This window comes from Hyalella azteca, unplaced genomic scaffold (assembly GCF_000764305.2).
Source record: "Hyalella azteca isolate HAZT.00-mixed unplaced genomic scaffold, Hazt_2.0.2 contig6751, whole genome shotgun sequence".
Classification (NCBI taxonomy): Eukaryota; Metazoa; Arthropoda; class Malacostraca; order Amphipoda; family Hyalellidae; genus Hyalella; species Hyalella azteca.
Window position 1 is genome coordinate 380,583 of NW_025936903.1, and position 19,944 is coordinate 400,526.

The window sequence follows — 19,944 nt, forward strand, 5'->3', positions numbered from 1 at the left end:
TCAGTATTTTAGAAGAAATGGCTGGTACACAGGTCTCGGACAAATTTACAGCCGGACTGGCAGCCGGTCTCGCGGCCAAAAGGTTTTCTTAGTGTTTTTATGAGTTTTTTTGGTTTTATGTGTTTTTAATGAACCTGTTCCTAACTGGACCTAACCTGCAAGGTTTTCGTTGAGTGGCTAGGTTTTTTCTATGTTTTTAGTCCGGCGGCCGCGAGACCGGCCGTAAATTTGTCCGAGACGTAGTGGTACGCTGCAAATTTCGGTACGTTTCGTCATATAACTCATAAATGAAGGCGATATTAAAAATAATTGTCACAAGCTAGACATCACCGTTAGGCCATAATGAATATGCGTACCAAGTTTCATTGAACTACGTTCAGTACTATTGGAGAAATTTCAGGCAGAGTCCAGCCGCGAAACCGGCCGCAAGTACGGCCGTAAATTTGTCCGAGACGTTATCACATGACGATGAAGCAGCATTGCGTAAAAGTATGTAAGGACGATGTTGGAAATTTCTGATGACAGTTACGTTACGATGACAGTTACGTGACATATTTTATTTACAAAAGATTTCGCACTCAAAACTATTTTCCCATTAATTACAATGATGAAATTATTTCTGACTCCTTTCATTAACCGTAGAATCTCTAATAACCCTATCAGCGCAATAATAGTATATATAGAACGAGCAAAATCTGTCATTTAACACTAATATTTGTTTACTTCATATGTCCAATTTCTGAGGACACGTCCGGACTGAATATTGCCTCACGTCCGGACCGGATGGTCTACGGTAGGTAAAAAACACAAACGATGTTCACCAGTTCGTATAAGAAATTTGTAGAAAATTTCTTTGTAAATAAATTTCTAGATTTTTGCTTTCACAAAATTTCCATATCAAGGAAAATCATAGATTATTTATGGATAATTAAATGCATATTACTTATTATGTATTATACATTTTCTGTCTCTTGTCCCTTGACAAAATGTATGTGCGCGCTACGCCAATGCTTGCGCGCGCTGCGCCGATGCTTGCACGCGCTGCACCAACGCTTGCGCGTGCAAGCAGGGATGGCCAGAAGTTGCACCAACTGTGCGCCGCAAGAGCTTGAAAAAAGTCAAAATGCGCGGGAAAATTCACTGAAAACATACATAATCCTGAGTGTGGATTATTCTACAGATAACAATTGTTCCTAACTTCCTACTTCTAATGTAGGTATATGTAACTCTTCATGTTGTATAATTCTTTGCAGAATTTGATCATCCCTCAATTCTTTTTATTAGTTGTATCACTTGTGATTGTATGTGTATGAGTTCAAGCTGCTTTTAAAATATTCATCATGTCTTTGGTCCAGAAACTTATGAAAGAAACTGGTAAGTAGCTATGTTGTCTTACTTGTCTACTGCATTATGCATTTACCTATTTAGGCTAGTCTGGTAGTCCACTGCAATGACTGCATCACTTTTATAACAATATTTATATTATTATTTGAGGCTTTTAGGTATTCTACAATAATGAATAATATTTAAAAGTATCTAGACCAAATTAAATTTTTGAGGTACCAGTAATTCAGTATCATGATTCCTAGAATTGGAATTCCTATACTATAGCACTATAGCAGTATAGAATATTCTTAAATTTAGGCATTCAAGTAACATGTTCTTTTATGAATGAAATTCATCAAGTTTAGGGTACTGTGTAATTGTGTTTCATGATCATCTAGTAACTAGAAGAATGCCCTTTAACATTTCAAGCTTTTATGAAGACTTGCAAGTTGAAGTTTTAGTGCAGGGTTTGTGACAGAAAACAAAAACATTTTTGCCATTTGAAAATAAATATATATAGATATATTGTATATGTGTGCATATATATGTTCCAAATTTAAGTTGTAGCTTAAGATTTAAAACTGATAAAAGGAATCTATAATTAATTTTAGAATCTAACAATTTTCTTCAGAATGTTTGAAGGCAATTTGTTACCTATACACTATATAGTTTTAACAATTTATCTCCCATTTTCAAATAATTTTGACACTAACCACTATAGAACTATGTAGCTATACATAGACACTGCGATGACTTCTTTTACTTATTGTCCCTTTTTATTGGCAGGTGCTGATGAAAAATCAGCAAAGTATTTATTGGAAGCTTGCAGCAATAATTATAAAATGGCTGTACTCATGTATCAAGATTCACAGCCTGCACAGGTAACTACGCAACATGTTACTTCACAAGTTAATTTGGAGTATGAATGTATATCTAGGTATTAATTATCATTTGTCATTTGGTATTACATTGTGATATCTCCTTACAATTACATGGGAACCGTATCTCCAACATTGCAATGATGAAATTATGCTGGAATACTTATTTTCAATATTGGACAATAAATGTTTGACAATTTCTAATTTTACTCTCAGGTATAATATATGCCTCATCAGAGTCTTGATTATAGATGTATATATTATTTTGTTACAGGATTTCACCCATGGGGCTAAGTCACTGCATACCATACAGATTGTCCGTGTATTCATTCATGCCCCTATTTTTACAACACTTGTCTTTAACTCCACTTCTTGTTGTTTGTTTGTCTGTCTTCTACAAATCTGATAATTGATATTTAAAGCACTTCTACCTCTCCAATTGATCTGAAATTTTGCACACTTGCGTAAAATTGGAGAAAATGCATGAATCAATTGACACAATGAATAATATTGACATTTTTTTTTCATATATTAAAAAATTAAAAATTATTTTTTAATATATGAAAATAAAATTAGAAATTCATTGCAGATGTGTAACATCAGAGACACTGTATTCTTTAGAAGTGTTGTCTTTAAAAAGTAATTTTTAAACGCATATTATTCTATTGCCCCATACAATTTCTCTGTAATCAGCAAATATGGCTGTTTTTGTCCTTGAATGTGAAATAATGTTTGAAATATTTATATAGTTAATGTTGTGTCATTACAGTGTGAAGTCAGCTTTATTTGTAAGTGGATCGGATGAACTTGGTACCAATTTTTCCTGTTTTTCTTTTTGATTTTGATGTACAATTATTTCATTATTATTCATAGTCAACATCATCAGAAGCCAGAGAAGAAGATGTGAGGGCACCAATTCCCCGTAAGTTTGAAGTTTTATGCCCTGAGCCTGGTATGTCTTCCTCACACAACCTCAGAAATTGGGCAACCTGGCATGACTCAAGTGACAACATACCATTCAGGAACACTATGCACATGAGAGACTTTGAACAGGAGACCAGTAAGTGTCATTTCTTGTTGAATTACATGTTACTCAAAAAAATATAATGTTCTTATCACAAATATTCTGAACCAATGAACATTTTTAGCGCATTTTCTCATTTATGGAAAAAATGCACTATTGTGCTCGCCATGTCTGTCTGTCCATCTGTCCGTCCAGTGGTGACCTCAAGTATATTATTTTATTATCATATTAATCGTCAACGAGAAAATGCGCTCTCTGTCACTCACTGCAGTCAGTACTGAGATATTTTTTTGTATATTTTTGATAACATGTAAGATGCATTGCTTGTTTTACAATGAGTATCACAATCTCAAATCTATATGCTTCCTATATCCACAATTCAACATAACTGTAGTAGAATACGTGTGAAGTTTTTATGTGTATTCCAGGACATCAGGAAGAAATGATGGGCCTTGGTCGTGGTATTTTTGGGGCTGGTAGCTCCAGAGGCTCACACGTTGCCGGAACAAGCAGCGGTGAGTTTTTTCATGACTGAGACACTATGAATAAGAATATATTAAATAATGAATCTGGGACTTGATGTTTATGACTCAATGATCCCCACTTGGGAAATATAGACTCTCCCTGTGAGTTAACTGAAACTTGCTGTGTGAATGAGTTATATAGTAAATGCATATATGAATATTGCAGACAATACCTATATTCTTATACTCCCCTCTGGAAAGCTTCTCACCCCCTCACCCCCAGTAGCTCTTTGTTATTATCCTTATATACACTCATTACGTGTAGTACTAGTTATATACGTATTAAATTGTTTATTAAAGTGGATGCAAAAACGCCATGCATGTTTTGTTGAGATGCCATGTGAAGTTTGATACAAATTAACAATGGTGTAATGAGTTTTAATTTTGTACCAGCAACTAGAATTAAATTTATTACAAATTCCCAGGTTCTTCATCTTCAAGTGGATCGCATTCATTGGGAGGTGAAGCAGACCTTCAGTCCAAGCTGAAAAAACTTGAAGATCTGTTCAAACCTCCTCTTGATCTCATCTACAAGGGTTCTTTCTTTATGGTACGTTCAATTGCCATAGATATTGCTATTTCCTTGCTATACATTGCATGCTACATGTTTAAACTCTGCCTACCTCACTTAAATTCTAGTGTGACAACTTGATTTATATGAGCAGGAAATTATGTTCAAACAATCTTATTATAATGAATAATGGTTTTTGAATAGTGTTGTGAATTGTATCTATGATTTCTTAAATTCCAAAGTTATTGAAAGAATGGTATAAATTCCTCTCACGATCCTGTCCCTCTCACGATCCTGTCCCTCTCACGATCATGTCCCTCTCACGATCCTGTCCCTCTCGCGATCATGTCCCTCTCACGATCCTGTCCCTCTCACGATCCTGTACCTCTCACGATCCTGTCCTCTCACGATCCTGTCCTCTCACGATCCTGTCCTCTCACGATCCTGTCCCTCTCGCGAACCTGTACCTCTCGCGATCCTGTCCCTCTCACGATCCCGTCCTCTCGCGATCCTGTCCCTCTCACGATCCTGTCCCTCTCACGATCCTGTCCCTCTCACGATCCTGTCCCTCTCACGATCCTGTCCCTCTCCTCTCACGATCCTGTCCCTCTCCTCTCACGAGCCTGTCCCTTCACGATCCTATCTCTCTCACGATCCTGTCTTTCTCACGATTTAGTGAAATGAAAATGAAATCCCTAGATTCCTAGGGATTTATGTTGCCTTAAATCGAGAGGTGTTGAAAATTCACCATCAGCTGGTGGCATCTTAACGTTCTGCTGTTAATGAGAATAATTTTGTCCTACTTAGCTATCACCCGTGAACTTGTTTGGATTTGAACCAATTTATTTAGCTTGGCTTGCATAATTTAGCCATCACGTAGGAGCCCATGAAATACCCACAGACTTCAAAGACTCTTACTAAAATTGCCTAAAAATTTTAAACATTGATGCAGATATTCTCGAATTTTATCACTTTTAATTATTATAAGTCTGGCAGTGATAATTGTATGGCTAAATTACACTTCCATTTTTTTTTAAACCCAGCGTCTTGAGTGACGATACTCATGCACAACTAATCTCTTGCAGGCGCGAGAAGAAGGCAAGGAGAAGGGCAAGTGGCTTCTCGCCAACATACAAGACAACAATGACTTCATGTGCCACACACTCAACAGGGACGTATGGTCCAACGCCAACGTCAGGAAGCTGCTCGATGGCACCTTCTTGTTATGGCAGGTCTGTTTATTATTATTGTTATCATCACTTTTAATTATTACATGGTTGAAAATGAGCATGAAAATAAGACAGCAAAGAAGGATAGAAACGACTGTGTACAAAAGTCAAATGCTCTGTGAAGTAATCGGATTGTGTCCAATCCGATCTGACCCTCTTTAGCTCTTCACACTTCACATTGACCACAAAAAAGGTTCATTGTTTGAAACCCTTTAGCTCATTTAAAAGAAAATGGTTTGGTTAAATCATCATGTTTCAGCTAGTACAAGTATGATGCCAAAATGACTTTAATTATCAAGATTTGTCTGCAAGAACACAGAGTTATGATCGTGTTTATTCTGCTCTGATTGAGCATTATAATCATAAGTGACGTCCATATTAAGTATTGAACAACAGCAGGGATGTTATTTCTTGCTATTCTGGGAGACGGCAAAGACACGATGTACCGAGCCCTCGACACTCTATCCAAATGTTTTCTTTAGTAATAGGTAGTCAACTGTTTGCCAAAATGCTAGCAAACACATAATATTCTTCCTTTTACAGGCAGCTCATGATAGCGAACACGGACGCAAGTATATGAACTTCTACCCGTCAGTAACCTTCCCGTACATCGCAATCATCGACTCGCGCACCGGCGAGCATATGAGCACCTTCACAGAGACTGATCCCAAAGCCTTCTGCAAGTTCCTGAAGAACTTCATCAGCTTACATGGCAGGATGCCCAGCAATCTTCAGTTTGCTGCTGACTTCGCATCACCGGAAGCTGGCAAGAGGAAAACTCCAGATTCTGATGTCTCAAACGGCCATGATTCATCAGCACTTTCCAAATTATCGGTAGGTATTATGTAATTTTAATTAAAAAATACGTTTTTTGATGTTCATACAAACTTGAGTCAGCATTCCTGTAAATTTGGCCCGTCGGACGTATTCCTTATTACAACATTTGTCACTGATGATTGTTTTCCTCAATTTAAGCTCATTCTCAGTTGCCGAGAAATTTCGCTGGCTTGGGTGATCTTATGTCATTGAATTGTAACTTAATTGAATTGAAAAATATCTTGACCCCAACTTGAATTATTAACAATTTAATTTTTATTTTGCTTAAAAAACTGTATGTCTTTTTCGGTTTAATTTAGGCATTCTATCCTTAAGGTTCTTCTTTTCTAAACTCGCTTTCCAAAATTTTCATCTCATTGCAGAAAGTTTACAACTAAACTGTAAATGTATAGCGTCCGCCGAAAACTATTTTCTTGCTTTCAAATTTAGGTCATGATTAAAATTCCATTCATTTTTATTATTTCGATAATATTAATGACTGATTAATCAATCCTTCTGTGCACAGCGCTCGAGCCAAGCTAGCGACGTGTCATCCAGTCGCTCCAAGGCGTCAGGCTTGTCTGAACGCGGGCTTGAAGCTCAAAGCCTCCGTGAAGTGAGCCAGTCTGCTGTTAAACGCAAGGTCGGTTGAAGTTTTAATTGATAAATCTCCTTATTGTTTACCTACCGTTATTCTATCAGTGTCGTATCAGGTAAAATGTTTATTACTTCTTCAATATTTCCTTCTTGGCAGTGATTCATTTTGTATACTTTCAGAGCATTAAGTTATGATGCGACAATAAATAAACTCAACATAATCATGAACTGCAAATCGTTTCAAGAAATAATCATTACAAGCTAATGGAAACCTATTCAAATAGTTTCTAGCCGTTCATGAAGTAAGAGGCCTATCCAGGCCTATTCTTTTATGCCGAAGATACTAATATTTCCAATATCTTAAATAAATTTTTGAATAAACCTTCAATGGAAGGTGAATTAATTTCTTGATGTAAATAATTTAATAAAAATTTGTTTGCAGGCTCTGTTCGATATCACTGAAGAAGCCCAAATGGAGCTCGCCATCGCAGCGTCTCTGAAGACCTGCCAGTCCAACTCATCAGATGCAGAAGACAACGACGACCTGCTTTCCCTGAACAGCTCCTTGGACGATGACCAAGAAATCAATTACTCGTTTGAAGACAATAACGCTACGACCAGTGAGGCGGTCGCTTCAAGTCATTCCCCTGATAAAAATGAGACTGGCAACAGACCTTGTGATAAGAGTTGCGATGCAGGCAGTGGCAGTCGCATTAGTGAATGGAGAACTGCGAAGAATCACCTTGTCAACGGCGCACCAGTGACTGTTGGCAGCTCAAAAGATGATAGCATTAAGACCCTAGGAGGTGAGGTGTCTAACTTAATTGGCTCTTAAGTAGTGTATGTTAAAGTCAATGACGATTTTATTTTGTAACAACTCGTTCGTATTGTCGAAGTGAGATCTCAAATAATTCCTTTCTTTGCGTCCAGAATCCGAGAAAGACGATAGTGAAAGCTGGCGTCGCCTGGCTGCTGAGTATGACAACAGCGACAGCGCTGCCATTGTGCTGCGACTCCCAGATGGCAAGCGAGAAACAATTAACCTGCCACGAGCAGCGCCTCTGACGGTAACAGCTTTGCAGAAACTGCCTACATTTCGATTACATCAAGTATATAATTTTATTTCTGGCTATATCTTTGTGTGCACGACTTCTTGTGTATGATAATTTTTTATACATGAGGCTTGTTTTTAGAGTGTGTACCGTTTTTACATTACAGCGGCTGTTTAGCGACGGTAGCTACATATTTTGAGAGGCCACTGACGCCATTATGGAACCATCCAATCGAGTGTGCATCTGTTTAGGCGATTTTAAAATATCACCTATTGAGAATTCCACGCGACTGCGATGTGCGTGCGCGTCTTTTGTGCTCCAGGCTTCAAATCAGCTGAAATTTAGTGAAGTGTGTGGTGAAAAAAATTATGAGTGATAGTATGGTGCGGAAATAGGTTAGGGCCTTCCAAGATGACCGCACATTCTTGCTAGAGAACGTAATGGGAGACATTGTTATTACCGATAATTCATTAGAAAACTGAGAGTGTAAAGTGAATAAGAAGAAACGATTCACTATTTCGACTTCATTGACGATGGCATATAAAAGCTGGTCCAAAAATACGATACACGTCTCGACGTTAATGGAAATTATGTAAAAAAGAAAATAAATTTACTTGTCTTGCATGTCAAAACGGTACACACTTTAAAAACATGCCTCTTGTATTACAAAACTGGGAGATCGTATGATAGGCCCTTTATTCAAGTTTCTTGCATTTCATATACAATTATTGTTCTTCGGTTAGCCATCTTACATTTTTTGTTTGCACAGGTGCTGCGGCGGTACTTGCGGCCCAGAGGATATTCCCCACCAGGATATCGGGCCTTCACTGGCTGGCCTAAGATAGACGTGTTTGAACTGGACGAGTCTATCTCTCTGAAAGACGCCGGCCTCTCGCAAAGAGACACTATTATTCTACAAAAAGAATGATGGATATTAATATAAGAAGTGATAACCGGTCGAGTGCTCACCGTCGGATGACTTATCCTACTGCATGGAAATGTAAGGATAGTTTGCCTGATGTCTTGTGTTCATAGGTTATGAAAGATGTTCAATTCAGCAACCATGATAATGAGCCCATTCGTGTAATTAAAATTTATTTTTGATCAGCTAATTCTTTACCTTCCTTGAGCTCAACAAGAAAAGTTTGAATCTTGAGAAGAGTTGCGAAACCCAAATTATAATTGAAACTTATTGATTGGAGTTCTAAACTTCCACGTACACTGGTAACAAAGGCTTACTAAGCAGGTCATAAATAGCTTGTTATTATTAAACTAGGAGAATTAGTGGCAAATAATCTTAAATATAATTCAGTTTCAACGAAAATAAGACATGGCTGGTTTCTTGGAGGCTCAGCTCATAGCGGCAGCTTTGGTGAGCAGCTGCTGTAGCTGCTGCTGTAACTTCATGATTCCTTCCCGCTTGGTGTTTTGCTCCTTCTCCAGTTTTTCCAGTGCCGAATCATGACGTTTTCTGCGGGTAAAGATACTTATTACGCCACTTGTCTCGATGCTAAGCTGTGCTTATCAGTGCGCTACTGCAACGTAAAACTGTTCTGTTAATTAATTCAAGATTGCTTGGCATTACTACTTTCTGACACGAACTAAAATGATTCATTACAGGAATGTTTTGATGAAAATACACATCGATGCATGAAAACAAACTTTACACAGAATGGCAAATTCTATTCAATATTTGTTGATGCGAATAGGTACTTGCATTTCATTCGTGATGTACTCTATCCTTTTGTCGACGCTGGACTTTGCTTCAGCGAGATCTTGCCTTATCAATGCCGGGCCAATGAGCTTGTAGACCACGTCGCTCTCCTCCAGTAAATCAACTTCCTAAAATAAACAACAAATAATATTTATTCGCACTTTCTGAATAAATATCAATGGTTCAATCATTCCCAAAATCTATTTTTCAAATTATTTTTTGTTTGCACTATAATAAAGCTGTTGAGTTTCTAGGAGGACATGTTGATAGTTGCTTGTTTAACTGTGAACACAGAACAAAACTACAATGATAGTACATACAGCTTTGAAAAGGTGATTGGTGATATGATGAAAGTATATACAGCTTTAACAAGGTTAGTGATGATAATGATAGTAGATACATACAGCTTTAGCAAGGTTAGTGAAGATATGATGATGTTAATGACAGTACATACAACTTTAACAAGGTTAGTGATGATAATGATAGTACATACAGCTTTAACAAGATTAGTGACATGATGATAATTATAGTATATGAAGCTTTAACAAGGTTAGTGAAGATATGCTTTAACAGCATATCTTCACAAGGATATGCTGTTAAAGCTTCACAAGCTTTAACAAGGTTAGGTAGTTATTATATGATGTTGACATCAATAACAAGGTTATTGATGATATGATAGTACATACAGCTTTAACAAGGTTGTTCTCATTTAGCTGCGAGTCCAGCTGTGACCGCCGTATGCTCGTCTTACTGATTTCTGGAAGTCAATAAAGATGATTATTACCATGCTCCAAAGAATGCCTTGCATGAAAAAATTAACACTGACAACTTTTTCAAAGTCATGCAATAACTACAAAATTTCATTTGACAATTCTTTACCGTATAAAATCAGTCAAAAAATTGATCATTTACTGAACAATAGTAGGAAAATTAATGCTCTATGGAAGTAGGTTTTCATGGGCGATCTAAATCATGGAAATTTGTTTCAGAGCGTCCATCATCTTGTGTAGTATATAGTTAAATTAAGATTCAAGCTTTTCATTACTAGCAAGCAAGCTGGGTTATTTGAATCATACCTTTTTGCAATTTCTTGAAGCCTTCAGATTCTTCTTCAAGTTTCTTCTGGAGAGCTTCAGGACCCATGGTCATCAATAATTTTAGCTAATATTTAATTCTGTAATATAACAAGACAAAAATTTGTGGATAAATTATTTGATACAAATTTTAATACCATTTATTGACTTGCAGCAATTATTTCTGGTATACAATCATGCCACATTTCAGGAGCATCAACTTTTATAATGCTTCACAATGTAGGCATATTGTAATAATATAGAAGTCCTAGGAGTTCTGTCATAAACTAGGTATTAATTTGGAGATTTCTCAGCAGTCTAAATGTTGATTCAGAGTATAAATTTCAGCTAGGTCATCAATTTCTTAATCAATATAGCATACTCAGATCATAACTTTACTACTCATAATTCTCAGCTCTCATAAAAATTTCCCATCTCCTGGTCAGGAGATGTAGGAAAAATTCCACTTTCACATGAAATTCCTTGAAACACAAAATAATACATATAATTATTTTATTCCATAGTTTTTATAAATACCTGTACTGTACTCTGTGTACTGATTCACTTATTCACATAGGGGGTAAACATGGATTTTTTAGACTTGCTTCAATTTGAATTTCCTCATCTACTCAAGATTTAAACCAATATCTTATGTATGATAATGCTGGTGTCCATGATACCTAGCTGGTCTACTTACAAGACTCAAAAATGAACTATAGAGAGAGTCTTAAAAAAATTCCACTTTCCCACTTGTTATTCACAACCTAAAATTATCCCATACAAGGTTATCCTCCCAAGTCCCGATTACAGTAAGCACTGCAATTTTTCAATATTTTGCATAGCAAAGTAGAGCAATTTTTGAGCTGTAAGTCCTTTCTTAGGTCCCTTGAAAATAATTTTAAAATTATAAATGTAAAACTATGTCTCTGGGCTAAAAATTGAGCAGAAATAATGGGCAGAAATTTCTTAAAATTCAGGTAAAAGAATTTGTTTTATAGATTTAAAAAAAATTCAGTTGGAAATAGGCTTTCTTTATTATAGTTCACTAAATAAATTGAGACAAGTCTATTGTCTCAGGCCAGAACCAACATCAGGAGCCACGGCTATAAACTAAAATAACTGCATTGTAACACATCCATGTGACAACTTTTCTTCTTGCATCGAGTCACCGACATGTGGAACAGCCTCATGCTCCAAGTATGAACGCCTTCAAGAACTGACTAGACAAATAAGCTATGCAGATGCATATGTTCAGTCTTAAAATGCCTAGGACCTTATGGACCAGGCAATAAGTCCAGCAGCTATCTCAATCAATCATCAGCTATGGAAAGATCGGGTTCCAAAGGCCGGATCCCTTGTGAATCAAGTCACGAAAAGTACAAGAATTAGCAACAGGCCATGGGCATATTTCTTCAGTGCAACACTTCTATTCTATCCTATTGAAATGGGTGAAATTGACCAGATTCATTGGCATTTTTGTCCAATTCATGGGGGACAGCCTATTTTTCATTCAAGGGCCAAAACAACAGTAAGCAATCTGGCATGATATACCTATATCAATTATTCAAGCCCTCACTAGAGTATTCTTACCATTTTGGGAGCTGCAAAATTCCCGCTAGATGAATTATCTACAATCAAATTGTTGATAAAACTGCAAATTGTGCTGCTAGATTATAAATGAATTGCAAATTGGCCACTTTTGAGCAGTGAGATTTAATTGATGAGTAGGAAAATTCCAATCTAGTGGTCTACAGATGGCTTACTGGTATTTAGAAAAAATTCCATGATGTTAGGGGCCACATGGTGGCATATGAATATGTAAGGAGTTGTGAGAAATAAATACCAGTGTAAATACAGTGTTTAAATACTACCAGTATTCAAACACTGGGGATAACAAAAAAAAAAAAGAAAAGAGAATTAAAGCACACAATTTACAACTCCTTACATATTCATATGCCACCATGTGGCCCCTAACAATGACTTTTCCATGACCTGGTTCTGGTAATCTTTGAATGTTAACCGAAAAGAGAGTAGTTGGCGGCTTGGCGCAGCAGAACCCAATTTTGCCAGAACGTGTACAAGATGTGTATCAAACCTGCGCATCCACTTGTATATTTATTTAATCTTACAATTCTGTTATGAATCCATTTTTCTCCGCTGGTTCCAAATGGAACCACTGGGCATTAATGGGTTAACACATGCAGCACAGAAAAACACTTCCATTTTTCTTCATTTGTTTGCAAATTCCATGACTTTCCAAGTTTTCCATGAACAGTACGCACCCTGGGTCTAGTAAGCAACCATAGCAACTCCACAGCTGGAGTCTGTAGAGACCTAGTGGCAAACCTGAGATTTTTTAGAATCCATACATTTTCAACTTCCTCATCAATTCAAGATTTAAATCATTACCTTATGTATGATAGTAATTACCTTATGTATGATAGTAATGCTGAATTGCTGGCACCCATAGTACTTCACTGGTCTACTTATAGGATTCAAAAATGAACTTAAGGGAGCATCTATAACAGTCTCTGGGTCTGCTTTGCAGCTATGTTTGGAGAAGACAGAATACAACTGATCAGTCTGAACTGCTTGGCAATAGTTGTCATGACAACATTTTGGCAGCTGCTGAATGAGGCAGATGCACAAGCAGGCTTCCTGTTCTAAAATTCCTTCCTTTATACTCCACTGGGCACTGCCACACTGGCAGTGACTGCCCTATGAAAGCCTCAATACAGTCAAGGTTTGGCCATCTTGTCACACCACTCTTGACAAATGGTATCTTGCCTGCCGGGACATACGGAGAAGCCAAGCGGTCTCTCCGCAGGGAGATTACCTTCTGCGTGGCGGCTACTGCCACCATAAACGCTGTCCTTGCTGCTCCGACACCGCAGATTGCTTCAGTGGAGACCTCACTCCCTCGCCCCTACTGCTCAGCGTTATCCCAGCTCCGCTCGGGATACCGCAGCTCCTTGGCATCCTACTCCGCCAGGATTGGATGCTCCCCTAGTTCTGCCTGCCCGGAGTGCGGGGATCCCCTCCAATCCGTTCAGCACCTCTTCGTCTGCCCCGCCTTCCCCACACCTCTCAGCGTCTCCTCACTGTGGGACAACCCCATGGAGGCAGCAGCTTTCCTGGTAACCCTCCCTGCCTTCGCCCACCTCCCCTCTTTTCCGGTTCTGGCCCCCCGCCCGCCACCAGAGCCTCCCCCCCGTCAAGCAGATGGTTGCAACTAACAACAACAACACTGGCGGTAGCTTGGTATAAAAATTACATGATGTCGTACTAACATATGCAAATGCTCACTGCACATAACTATATAATATTGATAAACTAGGTATGATTGTATAGGAACAAAAAGCCTAGGTATCCTTATACATAAAAAAACTAATTTTAAACTTAATCACCAGCAGCAGCAATATAAGATTTACATTTGAGAGGTATTTAGAGAACAGAATTTTCAACTCCTTAACCATAGTTTCCACTCTCCAAAGCACTAAGCAGGACCAAAGTAAGGAATTGAACAGTAAATGGTAGTCATATGACCTATTGCTATTGTCTCATTTGGGAATAACCTCAGAATATTGTTTAGACAAAATTTTTGAGTAAATACCAATAAGTTATTCAAGTAGGCCTATAGAATATCTATCAAAGCTCAAAGGTGTACAAGGCAGACAGCTCAAGGCAGACAGCTTACGGCAGACAGCAGACAGCTTAATTGACATTTAAAATTATTTAATTTGTGCACCAAGAGAATGACTCATGCTTTCATTTACTATTCTCTGCTGAAAAACCAGGTTTTATTCTTCCATTCTAATTTTACTAACCTACTTCAAATACTTTTTCAGTTTTAGCACTTGCTTTCAATACTAATGTGGTGACAAATCCATTACTCTTAGGTACTACTGTCAAACAGGATTGGAAATTTCATACTTCTTTCTAAAATCTTGCGGCTCTAACGTGACAAATTTTTAAAACAATTAGAATCTTGCAGCCCAATCATGCACATTTGTTAACAATTAGATAGGAGGTAATTCATCTGGTGGAAATCTCGCAGTTCTGGAAATTGTGGGAAAGCTTTAGTTGAGAACTTGAGACCTAAAGCTAGATGTTTTCCATGCTTGCTGTCAAACAGGATAATTAATAAAATGTATAAAAAAAATTTTAAAGACCACGTTTTTCATGTGGACTCAAAAGTAGGAAATAATTTTTCGGCAGCTACTGATCTCTGTTTGCTAGAAACACGTTGTTGCGAGCCAATTTACTTGACTTGATGTACGTATCGATGATACGAAGCGTATCATCGATATACGCAGTATAAACACAAATATCCTCTCGAGGATGACGTGCATTAAAGGTTCCAACCCCTGCTTGTGAGTTCCTTTAGAGTTTATACGCCTGGAAACGTGCAACAAATTATTGATTATTGTATTGTTATCGGGAGCTGAGCTTCCCTAAAAGTTTCAGAGCACTAGCTAATGGGAAAGTTGGTGAAATATTGATTGCAAGATTTGATCATCACAGACACGAAAGCGAGCTAAGAAAAACGTGGTAATAAGGGATGGTTTTTATTCATATTTTTATTCATATCTTCTTACCATGAAACATTTCATAAACAAGTTTGGGCTCATTTTATAGCTCTTTGCGACTGCAAGGGCAATTGAATGGCATGGCAGCTTAATTGTAGGTATGTGCAAAAAAACAACAAATTTCTTTGATTGTAATGAAAATTACAACACTGAAAAGAGAAAAAAAATTAGAAAAATATCATATACCTAAGTATGAGTGGAGTAGGTTGAAAAATGAAAAAGATATGAATTTTTTCCTTTTTTCACTTTCACATCAAAAATGGACCAACTTCTGTTACTTTTTTTTGGAAAAAACTATCAGTTGTAGGTTTCCTATGAGCCAATTTCAAAGTTTTTAGTAACATTAGAAAGCTCTTGTTGTAGGCTATCTATTCTAACTAGAATAAAACATTTTGGTTGAGACTTTGACTGCAGGTGGCCGCCACTGTGCAGAGAGTGGATGAATATTGCAAGATCTTTGGCGATGCTTCAGTAGCCAAATTTTCGCCTTCAGAAGATCTTGCCGACACATTTAGATTGAAATTCTTGCATTTAATATATTTCTTAGTCTTCGGCCAACTATTTAGAAGAAAAGTAAGGTTTCCGGTAAGTTGGATGGATTACAATGCAGCGAAGCTTGTCCGGAAATCAGTTGCGATGAGTTCCCGCAAAAAATGTAAACAACGTTTTTTTGATTGCGTTGTTTCGGTCACATTAGAGCGGTCAGCATTAGAGCGGTCAGACTGCTTTATTACATGTTCAGTTGACACTTGCAGTACAATCGGACTGTTTTTAGGGTAAAATTAGTTATTTGGGGTAGCACGTGCATGCAACCTTGTAAATAAGTTTGTGGCTTGTAAATAGTTCGTTATTACTCAGTGTAAATGGCTTTTCATTAAAAATTACCCGGCAACGCATCTTTAAAATGGCCGGCGACGCTTTGGGCATAAAAATCCATATATTGGCGACGCTGCATCCACCCTCTGCATAGTGGCAGGTGGGTGGGGGAGAAGATGGGTGCAACTGCTAGATATGAATGTTATAACTTAACTTAAAGGCAGAATTGGATGGAATAAAATTCAGTTTCATGGTCTTGGCACCATAATTGAGTTTAAAAATATAAAATTAAATAGAATATGCAAATGAAATTTACTAGTAATAATAATATTATTAATGTTAAATTATTGTTATTTAATATTAATTCTCAACTAATTATAATAAATATTAGCAAATATTGTTATTAATAATACCGACAGTATACCATCAATGTCAAATGGGGGAAAAAGGGACAGGCGGAGGCGGGGTAAATTGGGACACGTGTCCCACAGGCATGGAATATATCTGCTTGGTGAGCCGCGACTGAATTTTTTGAGCCGTGGTTTCATGGATTTGCCAGCCGTAATTACATTTCTTCCAGCCGTAATTACATTTCTTCGAGCCGTGATTCTATTTTACCAAGCCGTGAATTCCATATCTTGGCCATGAAAAGCCATTTAGGAGGCGCAAATTTATTTACAAAGTCCATGCACGGGTTACCCAAATTTCTAATTTTACCCTAAAACAGTCAAATGGCAACAATAAAATTTGTCTTTACTGTAAGTTGAGCATATGTTAATGCAGTCTGACCACTTTGACATGACCGCAACTATGCACAATCTTCAGCAAAACATTTAGTTGATTTGTTTACATTACGATGTTTATGTTTTTTCTGCAGAATATTTTGGTGGGAACGGTAGAGCAATGCGGATTGCGGAAGTTGAAAATTTTATGAAGTGACATGTTTGCAAAGTGCAAACCGCGATTTATCAATCAAACAAAAATTTATGACATTTGAGCCGCGATATTTCATACCTACTGAAATTATATGATATTAGAGCCGCGATATTTCAGACAAAAATAGGACTTTTCCTGCCCTGGTAACCNGTCATGTCTGAGTCAGAAACTAATTTGAAGCTGTCATCCACACTTAGACAGCCAAGATCTTCATCATTAGAGTAAACCACATCAGGATTTGGGGATGGCATGGATACATTAGGGGCCCTCTTGATGGTTTCCAGATTAGCAGTGGTAGAGTTTGGGATGATCTTATTTATTGAAGAGGCAGTAAGGGTAACACCAAAATGCTTCTGAATGGCATGGTTTATCAAAAAGCTAGTCTTGGAAGGTGATTCCTTGTGCAATGGGAGAGAAAACAAATCTGTCAAGCAGCCCACCAGGCTGGATAGAAATTCAATAGGTGGAACAAAAGCCTTTGGCTCACAAGCCGCAACACAAGGAGCTGAGTTGAGGTTAGTAACGCCATTTGATTCTTCCACTAAGGGCTGATTTGAGACTACTTGACTGTACATTGGAGAGCAGAATCCCTGAATGGGGCTATTCAATTGGTGGTGGACATCAGCTGACACTGTCACAGTATGTTTTCCCAAAAATCTCCGTCCATATCTCCTCTCAAAGCGTACTGGATCTGATGGCAGATCTGCACGTGCATTCATCAAGCTAGTCATGTGTCCAGGCATACCACCTTGAGAGGGGCAGTGAACCAATTCACTGTTCCCATGTATAAAATTGGTACTCACATTATTAGTGTTGCTAGGTCTCACTTGTCGTGCACGCCCTGGGGCCCTAGGACACTCTGTGAAGTTGGCTTTATGTGCTCCACCACAGTTGGCACATTTTGGCTGCTTGCTTGTGCATTCCTTGTAATGGTGTTCTTCAGCACACACAAGACACCTCTTCTTACTATTGCAGCCATCTGCCGAGTGACCATATCGTTGGCAACGGTAGCATTGCAATGGAAGGAAGATGTAGGGGCGGATGGAGTAGGCAATGTAGCCAATTTTCATTCTATTAGGGAGCTGTCCACCCTCAAAAACCACCCTAATTGAGGTAGAGGGCACACGCTTACCTTCTAGGTTTCTGCTTAACCTCTCCATTTTCACAAATTTACAAGGACTATCTATTTTAACACGCTTCTCCATAGCAGATATATCAGCACCAGTATCAACAGGAGTGATGACTCCATAACAATACCTTCCCTGGTTGGGTTGAGAGCATGTAACTGACCAAGGGCCGAGCTGAGTAAGTTGCAGTAGACGAGTGATATCTTCTTCATTATCATTCATTAGCTGAACGGCAATCAATCCTTTTCGGTGATTTACTCGTACATCCTCCACTTGCATGGTTGAGAATGGTGGAGCTTCCAATATTGCGCAAAGCTGCTCTGGTGAGGTCAGCATCTGCTTAGAACTATTGTCAGCTGGGCGGATGAGTATCACCTGTGAATCCCTTCGCTCAGTTGCGCTACATAAATCAGCATCTGCTGCAGCAGTGATGGTCTTCTGACTTGATTGCTCAATAGGCGTTGAGTTTATTCTGGTATTAGGCCTCTTCTTGATCACTCCAGACGTATCTCCAATTGGCATGGGCGAACTCTTGCGTTTCCGACGTATTTCTCTGCAGTTTGACAAGTCGCCATCTTGGGTCTTGGAAAGAGTCGCATCATTTTCACCGGCGATCTCACTTTCACAGAAATGTCTGACTTGAGAGTCTGTCATCGTGAAATCTAGACCTGATGCGTCTGGTGAAGCACCCGGGTCGATCAGATCTTGGCTCTCAGATGTATTGATCATTGAGAGATCGTTAACCATGACACAGTATACAAGAAAACAGAGAGGTTTGCTGACACGTCTTCTCTCGACAACGGTTCAAGCTTTTCCCTCACTCCAAGAGTTCTTATCGTAGGTATTCAAATTTCCTTATACTTTATAGGAGAACGTCATGTAGTAGAACTTCAAAAACATATTCACAAATTTAATAATTAACGAAAACAAAAAATATAAAACGGCGAAGAAAATTTAAAATATTTAATGGCATTTCCGCATTCCGCCGTAATAATTAGCACGCACAGATTTTGAATGTTTGGTGCTCATATCTCCTCAAAAATATTTTACAAATGGCAACGAAAACAATACAAGGTAAACAACTTCCAATGCAAAAAGGCACTTAACGCTCCACGTCAACACTTAGCACTCTGATTCGGTGCTTAACCCTTTCGTAACGGATACATTTACCCATGGTTGAACTATATAAGGTTGACCCACGGCGATAACGAATTTTCGCCTTTCCGTGCATCTCTAGAGTGACGTCACTGCGGGTATAAAATATAAATATTGAAGTTCAACACATTATTAATATGTCATCTTGGAAGCATTTAAAAAAATTGACCGTATCAAAATGGCTCAAAAAATTATTTACTGCCTGCAACTAGTCTTATTTTAAGCAGAACCGGTGTTACAAATCAGTTTGACAAGAGCCAAGGTGACGTCATATGAGCCAAAGTTACTGTGAAGGGTTTTCTCATGTACGCGTAATATAAAATTTTAGATTCGTCCTATTCTCGAGCACGCCAGTTCACTAGGGCGTTGCGATTGGTATAGGCCATCATTAGACGATGAAAGCTTTTACCAGTTTGACTAACCGAGCTTTATATTTCGTTTAGTCTTAATGAATGTTTCGACTTCGCCAGAAACCGTCGGCAAACTACACGTGTCAAATTATTCTACCCTAAGAAGATTCTCGATACGAGGTTCTTCACAGTGACGTAACAGTTGGAATAACAAATTACATCCGCTA

The 19,944-nt window shown here is 38.1% G+C and overlaps 2 protein-coding genes across 2 annotated transcripts; one reads left to right on the forward strand and one right to left on the reverse strand.

Annotated features, from left to right (window-relative positions):
* The first annotated feature begins 1,229 nt into the window (after positions 1 to 1,229).
* On the forward strand, positions 1,230 to 9,064 carry LOC108666625 (UBX domain-containing protein 7). The gene is made up of 11 exons (XM_018153538.2): positions 1,230 to 1,374; positions 2,113 to 2,207; positions 3,078 to 3,264; positions 3,657 to 3,743; positions 4,178 to 4,302; positions 5,349 to 5,495; positions 6,036 to 6,326; positions 6,835 to 6,951; positions 7,348 to 7,711; positions 7,836 to 7,972; positions 8,727 to 9,064. Exons 1-11 carry the CDS (start codon positions 1,341 to 1,343, stop codon positions 8,883 to 8,885), a joined length of 1,743 nt encoding a protein of 580 aa, XP_018009027.1. The 5' UTR covers positions 1,230 to 1,340; the 3' UTR covers positions 8,886 to 9,064.
* LOC108666626 (prefoldin subunit 6) lies at positions 9,040 to 10,867 on the reverse strand. Its single transcript, XM_018153539.2, has 4 exons — positions 10,748 to 10,867; positions 10,358 to 10,428; positions 9,675 to 9,799; positions 9,040 to 9,428 (listed from the first exon to the last, which is right to left on the reverse strand). The coding sequence occupies exons 1-4, from the start codon at positions 10,818 to 10,820 to the stop codon at positions 9,308 to 9,310; spliced, it is 390 nt and encodes a 129-aa protein (XP_018009028.1). The 5' UTR covers positions 10,821 to 10,867; the 3' UTR covers positions 9,040 to 9,307.
* Positions 10,868 to 19,944: the final 9,077 nt, after the last annotated feature.

Coding starts and splice junctions, on each gene's coding strand:
- LOC108666626 (XM_018153539.2), bottom strand. CDS start 10,820: ATGACCATGGGTCCTGAAGCTCTCCAGAAGAAACTTGAAGAAGAATCT. Junction 10,429..10,747: donor CTTCAAGAAATTGCAAAAAG/GTATGATTCAAA, acceptor ATTGACTTCCAG/AAATCAGTAAGACGAGCATA. Junction 9,800..10,357: donor AGAACAACCTTGTTAAAGCT/GTATGTACTATC, acceptor TGTTTATTTTAG/GAAGTTGATTTACTGGAGGA.
- LOC108666625 (XM_018153538.2), top strand. CDS start 1,341: ATGTCTTTGGTCCAGAAACTTATGAAAGAAACTG. Junction 2,208..3,077: donor AAGATTCACAGCCTGCACAG/GTAACTACGCAA, acceptor TATTATTCATAG/TCAACATCATCAGAAGCCAG. Junction 3,744..4,177: donor CGTTGCCGGAACAAGCAGCG/GTGAGTTTTTTC, acceptor ACAAATTCCCAG/GTTCTTCATCTTCAAGTGGA.